A 12,926-nucleotide genomic window follows, 5' to 3' on the forward strand; every position below is an offset into this window, starting at 1 on the left:
CTCCATCTGAATCAATATTTTTGTTCATATTTTTCCTTCAATCGATTTTGAGTTTGAAATTTGCTCTCATGTTTATGTCTGTATTTGTTTGTTTTTGAAACACATGGAATTCCAAGAAGTTGGCAAGAATGCATGGACGTTAATGTTATGGAAGAATTTTAGCGTTTTGGAAGAAGTGGATCTTTCTTTTAACATATTGCAAATTCCGAGAATTTCAATGAGATTTCAGAAAAAAATGGTAAAATTACCTCAATCTTGTCCTAAATGATCCTTGGAATTCACAAATATGGCAAATTGTTGTTTTTATGTAGATCTGACTATAGAATACATACAACAATGACAAAGCACAAGCATGAAGATAATTTATTATAGTGACATACATTAACAATGGGATTAGGGCTTAATATTTCTATCACAGAGATTCAGTGCTGCCCTCAATAAATACAATAACATTAACTGGGCATAATCATTACACCAACAGATCTTGGTGTGAAATACAACGTAACCCTTAAAATATTACACTATTACACTAAGTATCATAGTCCTTGTGTCAGTCGTTAGGTGGGCCTTTCGGCTTTCCTTTTTAGGCCCCGCCAGCACACGCACTACAGCCACAAGACGTTGGTACTGTGTACGTCTTGGCGAACGTTGTACCGTCTGTGCAGTGAAGCGTTACGTTACGCGTAACTGTGGCCTGAGGCTGACAGCAATTACACTTGTTGTCAAAACCACGCATCAATGTTGTGTACTTGGCACGTGACTGGCAGTAACCAGAACACTCGGTGAGATCTTGGATGGGGTCTGAATTCTGACAAGTGGCGCTGTTTCTTGTGACCTTGAAAAATCCTACGGAGGCAGCAGGTTGACCAAACATAAGACGTGGTGAGCATTCTGAACACGTCTGGCTGACAGTGGCTGTTAATAAAATGGTATATTTTTAATCACCAGTGCAAGGTATTCGAGACATACATACATTGCTATACAATTCATAAGTTATATCTTTGAAGTCTTAGGAACCTTCATGCAAGTTCTTGAGGCATTTATTTTTCTTTAAAAGGCCAAAAGCATTCAAAACCTTGGTCATGTTTATAAGGCCTTTGTTCACAATGAATTTGTTAATGAATGAAATTATCATGTAAATATATAGAGACTTGAAAATGTTGAGCAAACTTAAGAAGGGAAGGTATCTGTACAAGACTGGAACACACCAGGGCAAAAGGATAAAAGACCAATCTAGTATTTGAATGCTTGACCAAAGATAAATGAACGAAAATGAGTGGTAAAACTTAACAAAAGTAACAAAAGACTCAGAAGGCCAATGATGTTGATCATACACGAAGTTGAAAAGGCATTGGAAGGAAAACTTGACCAAAGTTGATAATGTAAAAGAAACAGGAATAATATGACCTGGCCAATGATGGTAAATGTGAAAAGACTGGTAGGCCTTGACAAAGGTCATAGAAGGTAAACTTGACATGCTTGGTAAGGCTTAAGAAAGGTTTAGAAAGCAAATGAAACAGAAACCGAATATCTTAACCAAACCATCAGAAGGAAAACGTAACAAAACTGGTCAAATATGAAAATGTCTAGACGAAATGTGTTAAGTCCAATGAAACAGGGCTGTCATGTCTTGGCGAAAGCTATAGAAGGGAAATGTTACACATTTGGACAAATTGAATCAAACTTTTACCAGGCAAAAGAAGTCCCAAGACAGGTGGCTATAGAGATGGGCAACAAGAAACATGGCAGAATTAGTCAGACTTGATCAAAGTGATGAAGGGCAAATGTAACAGAGAATGTTAAGTGTTTAGAAGACAAAACTAACACATCTGGTAAGATTTAATGTAGACATGTATATAAGGTAAATGCAGAAAGAATGACTTACCTCTGACAATACAAGTCTTGCAACATCCAGTGCTGTCATACTTGGTTTGGTTCTGAAAACAATTATATATATTATTGCAGATTTTGTACTCTGTACATCAAGGACATGATTTTTTTTTTCTTTTGTTGTTAATTGTTCTATTTAAACTTAACCATTTCTGTATAAAAGTACTCTTCACATGACCCACTTTATTTAATCACTGACTAAAAACAGTGTAGATACCACTGAAATCAGCTTAATATTCTGGTCAGTATATAGTTCCTTCTCCAAAACATTATTGCAAGCACTGAAATCATCTCAATATTGACAAGTTAAATAGTTCATGTCCGTAGACTCATTTAAAGCATATATCAAGGTAAGATTTCCAAAATTACTTTTTAAGTTCCTGAACATTTTGAGAAATGGTTATAATAGATATCCTTGAGGTGATCAATTCAAATCATTTGACATGTTTTCTCTGTACTTCTAACTTAACTCTACCTACCCAACATGTTTACTATCATTCAATTTACCCTTGCGCAAGTTGCTTGTATTATTGAGTATCTACCTTTCCTATTCATTTTAAGGTTGATATTGAAATGTGCTATAACTTTCCAAAAACGTCTTTTGTACCAACTTTGATACAAGTTTTATATAATCCACTAACATCACTTACCCCTTGGCATGTAGGCAGGTTGTCAGTGCGACAATCAAGCTGGGTTTCCCGTATCAGATAGCTAGCACTGCTCACGTCGAAAGCGCACACCTTGGAGTAACATCGCTGAGCTCCTGGTATAGACTGTCCATCCTAGAAAACATCATACACAATAAAATTGCTTGTATTTTCTGTATGTAGAATCCCAAAATATGAATAGTTTTTGCTTTCACTATATCATAACATACCAACATATTCCATGAATCATATCTATCTATAAGATTAATTTATCAATCCATGTCTCTCTCCTGACCATTTTGAAAACATTTGTTCAGAAAAACATCTTTTGATATCTAATATATACAATGTCAATACATTGACAAATCCTTACCTTGAAGACTTGACCATTAGCTACACAGCCAACTGACCTACAAACACCACAGCACTGGTCAGTAGCATTGACTCGTTCTTCTCCCTGTGTAACATACAGATCATTTCATCTTCATTATAGGTCATCAAATTCACATGTCACTATTACACATCTCAGACTCTTATACTGTCTTTGAATTGCTGTTTAGCAGGACTTGGTCAAACAGCTTTCAGTGATTATACAAAAATTTACCAAACCTACTAAGTTATGAATAAGATCCAGTTTAAAACTAACAGAGAGCATCCTCCGACAAGATCAAAATGCTTAAACAGTACAATACCTTCTCAAAATTTAATTTGTCAAATCAATATGTTGTACAGGCAATCACAAATACATATTATTGCTATCAAGCTTAAAAAGGTTTTTTTTTCTATCATTATAATTTTTCTAAAACTGACAGGAAATTTCTGGACTGAAATAAATGAATAATTATAAGTCTCTTTAGAAAATTGTCAGTTTCTATTTAGAAAAACACTACATTATGATTAAAAACCTTCTATATTTCAGAGAGATTGGTTTAAATCTAAGGGAGGTCTGCTGTCAAAACAAATATTTGATGGACAGACAGCATCATATCATATAATTTTACAATCAAATGTGCATTAATTTTTATCATAATGAATATTTTACTGGTTAAGATTGACCAGTTTATTTAGGGCTAACTATTATCAACTCACCAGTTTACAGTCTGGACATGTCTGCATGTGACACACAGTCTCACTGGTGCCATCAGCCTTGTCAAGGGTACATTGGCATGTTTTACACAGTCCGTCCTTCCAGGTCTCGCCAACCTATCAAACAGACACAGATCTCCATCAATAAACACAGTACAACTATATCACTCTTGGCCGTGACTCACTCTTCACAATTTCTTCGCTTAATATCTTTGACAGTATTATAACAATTCACATACAAAGCCTTGGAATCATCATTAAAATTATAAATGTGCAAATAAAAACGCCAGATATAGATTTTGATGCTGAGGGAACTTTTTCATTTTTTTAAAATTATGGTCCATGAAAATGAACAGTTGACTTCTAAACACTTGAAAGTCATAGTATCAACACAACTATTCTCTTCAGTTCCAATTGTAATGAAAGATCTATGAAATATAGCTTCTCAGATGTCTAATGATGTTAATTTTGCTAGAAACAAAGGATTATGATACTATTGTGTATGGATGTCACACAATTAAAGCACTCTTGGCTATTCACCATTTTAACTTCCACATCAAATGACCTGATGTACTATGTAGTATAAGTTAATTTCTATGTTATAACCAGAAAAATACTATTCAAACACAACATTGCTTCTTTCATATCGGTCAATTAATAAATGCTAAAAGAACATTGCTTCAATTACGTCTTAAATTTTGAAATGCTTTTCTTTTAAAATAAAAATTCAGTAAGTATACAACTGCAACTGCTCTACTTCGTTGGAATTCGAGAGCAAGTCGTTTTCTGGCTAATGAATTGTAACAGTTGAATTTTCTACATATCCATACACCTATAACATCCAAGTGGAGTTCCGATTGAAATATAGCATGATGATATAGAGAACAGTTCTGTAGCTAGGGAACTGTAGCTAGGATACAGCTAAACATTAAAGGGGGGTGGGACGTCCCGGGGCAGTCATAGTCTTACCTGGTGTGTGGCTGGGTAGGGTGCAGGGTTGGGTACAGCAGTGGCATTGACAAACTCCATTGTGTAACGACATCCACTGGGTTTTGGAGTGGTAAGAGGCATGGGTACTGTGGACAGATGAAAAACAGAGTATTGAATATCAAATTTACTAAACAGCAGTAAAAATCAATCAAGTATGATACAATAACAGCGTCTACAAGTGAAAGGCTGCATAATACATTTTAACAGCAATAAAATCAATGTTTAACATGTCAGGTCAATTCTTCAAAAAAATACATTCTAACAGCAATAAAATCAATGTTTACCATGTCAGGTCAATTCTTCAAAAAAACATAAGTTCACCAAAAAATCTTTATATCAAAATGTTTTAATTATTTCGTTCAAGGGTTTTTGTAAGACAGACGGATGAACTGAACTGTAGGTGACGATAACAATCACACTTATTACAAACAATACCTATATGTCTACCTGTGTTGTTTACCTGATGTCTATCTAAAATATCAGTACCATTTTTTTACTATAACATTTACCTTCTTTCAACAGCTAACTAATTCAATTTGGAACTATGTTTCTTAACAATATCTGTTAACCTAAATTAGTTCTAGTTTAGCCATAAGCTAAACAAAGTAAAGAATTCACAAAGACACCCTTTGTTCCTGCCATTTTAATAAAATAAAAATTTGTTTCAAAAACTAAAAGCAGAACAGGGCGTCAAGAATGAGCTTGAAGTGAACTCTGTATTATCTAAAGATTCAATTCTTAATTATTTTCATTGTTTACTTGTAAATAAAGATCTCATTTTTAATGGGATTTGTTTTAATACATTCCAATTATCTAGATAGACTAAAACTGTATGTCAAGCTTTCATTGGGAGATCCTGTCAACGACTTACCACAGGCGTAACTTGTGCAGTTGCAGTCGGTTTCTACCATTGTAATGGTTGATCCTGGACGACAGGTTGGGCGTGTTGGGGTAGGACAGGTGGCCGGGCAGTCTGTCAAAAAACAAAATATAAAATTTGTAAGGAAAAACAGAAAAAAAGGAAGAAAGAAAATGTTTTAAGCATTTTAACATATACAGTAATAACAGTGGTAGTGTAGACAAATACAAATTTTCAATCATTGATTTAAATAGGACATTTTAGTCCTGAAATGAAACATTAAAGAAAAAAGTCAAGATGCTCTTAAACAGTTCAAATCCTCATGTAACCAAAAAGGTAAAATTCTGAGAAAAAACAATTATAACAGAAACTTAAACTTTAGGATTTGTTTGCGTATTAACAATTATCTTATTCAACAAAATAAATGGTGAAGTCTTAGATGTGCATGCTTGTCACTCTCAAAACCTTAGTTTAATCTATGGAATTTTCCTAACTCACCACATCTGAAACGGAGACAGCACTCGCCAGGGTTGATGGCAGCCATTACACGGGGTGTAGTGCATGTAACCTGGGATGTACTACAGTGATCAGGCTTGCACACAGCTTGGTAGCGGTCACAACATCCATCATCTGTCTTCACAATCTGGGAAACTTCACCCTCCTGTAAGAATGGCCTTACTAATGGCTGGCAAACAGTAGTGAAGCAGCTGTCTGTAACATAAATTTGGTCAATGTTTGATGAAAAAAAAAATAAGTAAAAATATTTCAGTAGATAGTTACATTCATACTTAATCCGCTATAGACATAATTTGTCTGATCTGATAATAACTTATAATCTGATCCTGATTTACTTTCAGAAACTTTCAAAATAACTTTCTTTAATATTTACTGTTGCATTGAATTATATTTCTTAATGGTGGAAAGATCATTCTAGAAAAATGTATAATTTTTAAAACACAATGTTTCAGCTTTGCATTTAAGATTTGTTTTTAATCCTTATATTTCTTTTTTGCAAGGAAGATTCATTTGATATATGCAGATACATCCCAATGAGGAGTTATATTTTATGTCAAATTAACACTACCAAGTTGTTTGGAATAAAAAATATATGTTTGCGACAAAGAGTTTTAAAACAAAACTGAATATGGAACTAGAAAACGTCTGTAAGATATAAATGCCCCAGCCGCCAAGTGGTTTTTATGTGGGGCATTAAAAAATGTTCATCAGCAAAATGACTGACAATGTTCTTACCTGAAGTTGGTGTAGCGGTTAGAGCTGGAGTAGGGTTTGGAGCTGAAGCACAAAACATAATTATAGAAAATATAGTTGTTATATATAATTATTAGTTTTTCCAGGATTTTAGATTATCAAGAAAAGTTAAAATAAAACCATCAAACAAATATTTTGCACTGATTTTAACAGATTTCTTTGTCATATTTTCTTATAAACATTGTGGATACAGAAGGATGAATAATAAATATTTACTAGTATTTTAGTTGTTTTTTTGACAAATCAATTTTTAAGAACAAAACTATTCTTTTTTGCTTAAAATTTGCTATAAAAATGAAAAATCACCTGTTGAACACTGGCAGTAATATCTGATCTTATAGTTAGAACAAGGAACTGGGAAGTTATCCGAATCCAGACACTTCAGCCCAACATCAGTGGTACACTGAATTACTTCCCCTGTTGAATAGGACGGGGCATTCATGTCAATTGAGTAACATTCGATGCGTTCCAGTGATCCTCCAGGACAGGCTCCAGTGTGTTTCTGATACAGTGCTGCCGACGGCTCAATGTCTCCATTAACTGTTCTGTTGTTCTCGTTGTACCATGGCAACCATCCGCTAACACAAGCTGAAGGACAATTTAAGACACACATCACTAATCACCGTAACACAGAATTGCTGAGACACTATCGCACTAGAGTAGTAAGCTATAACTGCAAGTCTTTATTTCAGGGCCTCTTTGCTCAGTTTCTTTGCATCATAAACCTTGCTCAGTTTCTTTGCTTCAAACATCTCTCAAGTTTCTTAGCATCAATTAAACCTCGCTCAGTTTCTTTGCATCAAACCTAACTCAGTTTCTTTGTGCAAAACAATGCTCAGTTTTTTGTTTCAAACACATATGGACATTAATTAAATAGATTAGCGAGTTGATTAGCTAAACATTTTTTTCCTGTCGCCAATATTTTCCTATAGTTCCCTTCAAATGTTGCTAACATTCATCATGTGTCATTTTCTACCATTGTAGCATATAATGGTGACAGCTAGTATAACCAGAATAAAGTATCAATATTAAGCCACACACAAATCCAAATGTATGGTGATAATAATATGCTGTAAGAATAAAGGGAAAATACTGAAGGAAAATACCAGATGTTCCAGTAGGTGTGTACAAGTCATGGCCAGTGGCTGGTTTTGTGTGCATTGTTGGTGCACGTGTGGGCGTGACCTTGGAATAATTTGGTCCAACTGTGGGGGTTCCTTGGCCTCCAGGTGGGGCAGCAGTGGGTGTGACTGGGGGAGTGAACAGGGGCACAACAGCTGAAAAAGAAAATATCAATTATAATATATACCATTTGTGCTAGCTCTTTCAATAGATGAGAAAATGTCTCTAATGAATCCCCCCCCCCCCCCCCCCCCTCCTCTTCCTATGCAACACTGACTCCTCCTGGACCAAATTGACCACTATAATGTGACCATGCAGGTGTAGAATTTGCTGTTATGATAATTGTTAGATCCAGTTTTATGCTATATTTAATGATCACGAATGTATCAACATTAAATTACCAGTGAATAGCACCATTTAAAGTGAGCAATTTGAAAATGCAGATACCCAGACTCAACAGTAATGTTTTTCTCTTAATATTTTCAAACATCTATTTACCACACAAGTGTTCATCATTGATACAGTCGATGACTCCATCACACTTGGCACTAGCAGGGATACACTGGCCGTTTCCGCAGCGGAACTCATTCGCATCACATGTTACACAGGAACATTCACATGTGGTGGTATTGAAACCCTTGGTGTAGCCCTGAAAGTAAAAACATCAAGTGTAAATATTGATGTTACTCTGGTCTGTGTCTTAAATAACTTAAATAACAAAATTAGATCTGTACGAAACACAATTTTTAAGTAAAAATCTTCCAGAGGTGATTTTACAATTCATTTTTAGTTACTTAGTATTCCAGTCACAATGGTTGGAGCCATGTGCTCAATATTATTTGAAAATCGTCCTCTCATAGAAAATTCATTCATTCATTCACGTTCATTTCTATGGTATTTTTATTGTTTTTATTTATTTTTTAGGGTTATTGTTTCAAATTCATGATTTGACAAATTGACTGATTGCCCTTGAAAATCCATTAATACTTATACACACACTTATGCCACACACATAAAATCGTCATAACACATATACCACACACGTTCATAGACCATAACACATACAAACACCATAAATGCACTTTGTATGTGCATGAGTATACCTGTATTTCTAGCAATGTATAGCTAGATGTTAAGTCGTTAACCAACTTAATACCCATCTTCCCATCTAAAAATCATATATATTCATCTTAGATATTATAGATAGGACAAAGCTGCTCAGAAAGAAAATGTTCAAAAATTTATCTCACAAGCCTATGACCACTACATGTGTAATACGTTTTATAAGAATTGGTCAAAATAATCACTACCTTTATAACAAGAGATAAAGTTTTACATATACTTACATCCATACACAGAGGACACTGTTTGGGAAGGCAGGAAACTTGTCCACCGAAACACTGACATGTCTCACACTTTGAATTCTCCATAATGTCACTAGGCTAAGGAAGGTAACCAGATATATTGACATAACATCATCAAGGAATAATATACATATATCTAGTAAAAATATTTACTACTATACCGTACAAGAATAGATCCGAGAAATATGAATTTAAAATAATTTGTTCTTTTTGGAGAATGCTACATAAAATTATGCACTTATATACTCTCAGCATTGTTTCAGATAGATCGATATCAATACCGTTAAACAGTTATATTATAAAGCAACATCAATACCGGTAGATTATGTACACTTACCCTGACAATTTTGCCTTCAATGAGACAAGTACATTCTGATTTTCTCACACAATTCTTGCCATCACAGACAAGTCCTGGAGCACATCCATTTACTGGACAGTGGGCGGTATTAATGCCCTCAAAACACAACGAACCGTTGTATTTCAGGTCAACAAACACTGTTGATCCGATGACAGGAGCCATGGATGGAGTTGGATGTGGGATCGGGGGAACTGGAAATCAAATAGCATAAACTTTACCTATGGAGCTTGGTCTTTCTGCTTAGATTGTCTCACAGACAGGAGCAGCAGAGTTTGTACATATTACTGTTAGGAATACACTTGATAGCAACTTAATTGTGCTTAATTCTTATCAGGCATGAATCATCTTCAAACAAAACCTTATCACTTGTGTCTGTGTATGCATGAAAAAAAGAAAATACTGGAACACTGGAAATAATAAAAGCAAACAGAAACCTCCTCCAAATCATATTACTATTGACAACAATCAGATTTATGTAACATTTCTCTATAAAGTCAGAAAATATAAAACATTTTTACTATCAGGAAAAATGCCAGTTACACTAAATCCTATTTTGGACATTACACTAGAAATTGTCTCAAAGATATTAAATACAACGCCCACTCTGATGCAAACATCTTGGTGATAGTGATTACATTTTAACAAATAACAGATGAACATACCACACTCAGGACTGTTCCGCAGACACCCAAGTCTGACTTTGTAGTCGAAGCAGCCGTTGCTGTCTGCCTGGTCAGCGTTGTTACACACTAATCCTTGCCAGAGGTTACAACTGACGACCTGGTCAGTCTCGTTGTACAATACTCCAGTGGCCGTGCGACACTCGATCTTCATTGGACTGTGACAATGCTGAGATGCTGCCTTCACTCCATCAATCCTTTCGTAATCTCCACCACTGAGAGGTGTGGGCTGGCCTATGTTTACCCAGTTATCATACTCGACACAGTTTTCATCTGGAATGTATCCAGCTAAGTTAAATTATCCAAATTCTCACCAGAATTCGCAACAATAACTGATCATTCTAACAAGAATTCTCACAAGAATCAAGCAAAATTTAACTGTGATTCGTCACATATAAGATTTGAGTAAATTTAAATTAAACTAGCATATTTTTTCACAAGAATCCAGTGCACTATCATACAATTAGGAAGACAGGTTGATACCAGAGACATTCAACTTACCAACAGCTTTGGTAGGGATAGGGGTAGGTACTTTCCCAGGTGTGCTCTGAGTTGTAGCTGTAACAAAGTTGTTCAATCATATCTGATAAATGACTTGATGCATATTTCATTATATAGTTTTGTCTACTAAACGTTACCTCATTAGTTTAACTTCTGATGATTACTATTAATAGTAATGATGAAATATTGTTCCGCAACATGACTATAGTAACTGGTAACTCGAGCCAGATACAATAAAAATAGGGTATATTGATAGTTGAACATTTAAGAATACATTTTCTAGCTAATATTTCACAGAGCAGTTACTGCAGGACTAACAGAATATCTGAAAATCAAATATATGTACCTTCAAAACCTTAAATATACACAAAAAGCATGGGTTTGGAAAACAATGTGTTGATATTTTGAGTTTCAAGTTTCAAATCCTTGTCTGCATGACCACTGCTTTTACTCACTTCAATTACAATGTATGATTAAATATCTATTCATGGCATATTTTCATAGATTAATGGAATTTTCACGGTAATTTTATGTTTTTTTCATGGAATCTCTTTCCCGCAGTGAAAGAAATCTAGCTGTCAGTACCATACTTACTTGGGTAAGAGGCGAAACAGCCATGGATCTCAAACCTCATTGTGACCTTTCCATGGTAGCTCTGTGGGTTAATTCTGATGTAGCGAGCTCGTATTGGGTTGGAGAAAAAGTGGGTCAGAGGTGTGACAGAGTCAAAGTTGCCGTTGAACAACTACAATATAATGCAGTGAGGTTACACATTCTTCTCAAACAAAAGATTAAAATACTTCAGTTTTAATGAAAAAAATCAATAATGAGGGTTAAAATCACAATAATAATAATCTTTAACATCTTCAAAATGTACTTTCAAATTGCATCTTTTGGCCTATAAAAACGAGAACTCTTGTTTGAGAAGAGAATTATCAATTTGGTAATAATATTATTTTAAAAGATATTTGCATTTTTAAAGCAAACAGTGACTGAAAACTGTGTTTGCGAGCTTGCAGGACGTCTGAGAACTCCTATTACCTTATCAGCTCCTTCCTCTCTGTATGTGTTCCAGTTGAGGCCATCCAAGGAATAGCGGACATAGTATGAGGTAACGTAGGATGGGACATTGGGGCGACCCTGGGTGGTTACCCCGGTGATCAGGGATGACTGTAGGAAGTCAACCTGTTTAAAGAAGCAAACTTATAGCTAAACCATAATGCAATACAGAATAGCTTGATAAATTAACAACACATATGATATAATATTAGTGCTTTTATAAAAACTTTCAAATAAAACATCTGCAAGTGCACAAAACATACTCCAAACATAAGATGGTTGTTTTAACAGGCTGTGTACCTAGTTATAAGTGGTTGACTCGGACTGACTAACAAATAGCCGCCAACCAATACATTACCTGTATAAACTGGGCCTTGTTATCAATGGCAGCAGTCCATGCGGAAGGTCCACCGAGGCGAGCCTTGTATGGGGCAGAGTTAGCATCACGTGAAGATGAGGCTGTTATCATGTCATCACGGATCTGGTGGTTCTGCATGCCCATCTGTTCCTTACAGGCAGCTGTGGAAAATCAGCTTATCTTAGTAGTTTTCTGATACTTGTTGTGGAAAATTAATTCAATGTTTTGGTTAATTTCTATCATAATTATTATACCTAGTGTAATTATAGTTCCATGCAGAATCCTACAGGCCTTACAAAAATGAGAGGTCTCTTGAAGCTAGATGCAATAAATTGTTGTAGTAATGCTATATGAATTATATATACAGAATGAGGCTGATTATTAGAGAGATGATCCAGGTAGAAGAAGTACTGGTGAAGTAGTCTGAAGTACCTAGTCAATACAAAGACAGTGAATGGTAAGGTTACAGAGTGAGTGTCAACTTACTAGGAATGTTGTTAGATGGGGTTACAGGCGCAGCAGTTGGATTAACAGCACTGTGTGATGGTGCAGGTGTGGGAAGATCTGTGAATAAATAAGCACTGAGAGCTAACTCTGGTAAAACATCTACACAACGGGGGCGACTCCCAGTCTGTCAAACATGAACCACCAACAGAAGTTATTAAGATAATACTGTGTAATAAGATGCGTTTTTTTCAGCATCCATCATGTATAGACCTTCTTCATTTCTGAGACCCCCCTCC

General features: G+C 35.3%; 1 protein-coding gene across 1 annotated transcript in view; it reads right to left on the bottom strand.

The window, feature by feature from the left end:
• Positions 1 to 348: 348 nt before the first annotated feature.
• LOC117343172 (mucin-5AC-like) overlaps positions 349 to 12,926 on the bottom strand; it is a 61,801-nt gene continuing 49,223 nt past the window's right edge. Inside the window, exons 32-51 of the mRNA XM_033905505.1 lie at positions 12,670 to 12,747; positions 12,184 to 12,344; positions 11,808 to 11,951; positions 11,361 to 11,511; positions 10,767 to 10,823; positions 10,248 to 10,538; positions 9,565 to 9,776; positions 9,210 to 9,305; positions 8,362 to 8,512; positions 7,848 to 8,018; positions 7,048 to 7,329; positions 6,724 to 6,765; positions 5,971 to 6,183; positions 5,485 to 5,586; positions 4,593 to 4,699; positions 3,627 to 3,740; positions 2,911 to 2,994; positions 2,541 to 2,672; positions 1,886 to 1,937; positions 349 to 915 (exon numbers count right to left, since the gene is read on the bottom strand). Of these exons, the coding sequence (XP_033761396.1) occupies positions 584 to 915; positions 1,886 to 1,937; positions 2,541 to 2,672; positions 2,911 to 2,994; positions 3,627 to 3,740; positions 4,593 to 4,699; positions 5,485 to 5,586; positions 5,971 to 6,183; positions 6,724 to 6,765; positions 7,048 to 7,329; positions 7,848 to 8,018; positions 8,362 to 8,512; positions 9,210 to 9,305; positions 9,565 to 9,776; positions 10,248 to 10,538; positions 10,767 to 10,823; positions 11,361 to 11,511; positions 11,808 to 11,951; positions 12,184 to 12,344; positions 12,670 to 12,747 (2,972 nt within the window). The 3' untranslated portion in view covers positions 349 to 583. The remainder of the gene's footprint in view (positions 916 to 1,885; positions 1,938 to 2,540; positions 2,673 to 2,910; positions 2,995 to 3,626; positions 3,741 to 4,592; positions 4,700 to 5,484; positions 5,587 to 5,970; positions 6,184 to 6,723; positions 6,766 to 7,047; positions 7,330 to 7,847; positions 8,019 to 8,361; positions 8,513 to 9,209; positions 9,306 to 9,564; positions 9,777 to 10,247; positions 10,539 to 10,766; positions 10,824 to 11,360; positions 11,512 to 11,807; positions 11,952 to 12,183; positions 12,345 to 12,669; positions 12,748 to 12,926) is intronic.

Source organism: Pecten maximus, chromosome 15, assembly GCF_902652985.1.
Source record: "Pecten maximus chromosome 15, xPecMax1.1, whole genome shotgun sequence".
Lineage (NCBI taxonomy): Eukaryota > Metazoa > Mollusca > Bivalvia > Pectinida > Pectinidae > Pecten > Pecten maximus.